This window comes from Hylaeus volcanicus, chromosome 8 (assembly GCF_026283585.1).
Source record: "Hylaeus volcanicus isolate JK05 chromosome 8, UHH_iyHylVolc1.0_haploid, whole genome shotgun sequence".
NCBI classification, from domain to species: Eukaryota; Metazoa; Arthropoda; class Insecta; order Hymenoptera; family Colletidae; genus Hylaeus; species Hylaeus volcanicus.
The window spans coordinates 12,557,260-12,557,578 of NC_071983.1; the positions used below are offsets into that span (position 1 = coordinate 12,557,260).

Below are 319 nucleotides of genomic sequence, written 5' to 3' on the forward strand. Positions count from 1 at the left end.
GGTACGCCTGGTACTTCTGGAACTCCCGGCACTCCTGGCACACCAGGCACCCCAGCAACACCCGGTACACCTGGAACATCAGGAACTCCTGGATCTCCTGGTACTCCTGGTACACCTGGCACACCCGGTACTCCTGGTACACCCGGTACTCCTGGTACGCCAGGTACTCCTGGCACTCCTGGCACTCCTGGTACTCCAGGCACGCCTGGTACTTCTGGAACTCCCGGCACTCCTGGCACACCAGGCATCCCAGCAACACCCGGTACACCTGAAACATCAGGAACTCCTGGATCTCCTGGTACTCCTGGTACACCTGGAA

The 319-nt window shown here is 60.2% G+C and overlaps 1 protein-coding gene across 1 annotated transcript in view; it reads left to right on the top strand.

Annotated features, from left to right (window-relative positions):
• Positions 1-319, top strand: part of LOC128881014 (mucin-2-like) — a 32,020-nt gene that overhangs the window by 24,476 nt on the left and 7,225 nt on the right. The window contains 2 exon segments of the mRNA XM_054131651.1: positions 1-316; position 319. The exon segment at positions 1-316 is cut by the window's left edge and continues 994 nt beyond it; the exon segment at position 319 is cut by the window's right edge and continues 857 nt beyond it. Of these exon segments, the coding sequence (XP_053987626.1) occupies positions 1-316; position 319 (317 nt within the window).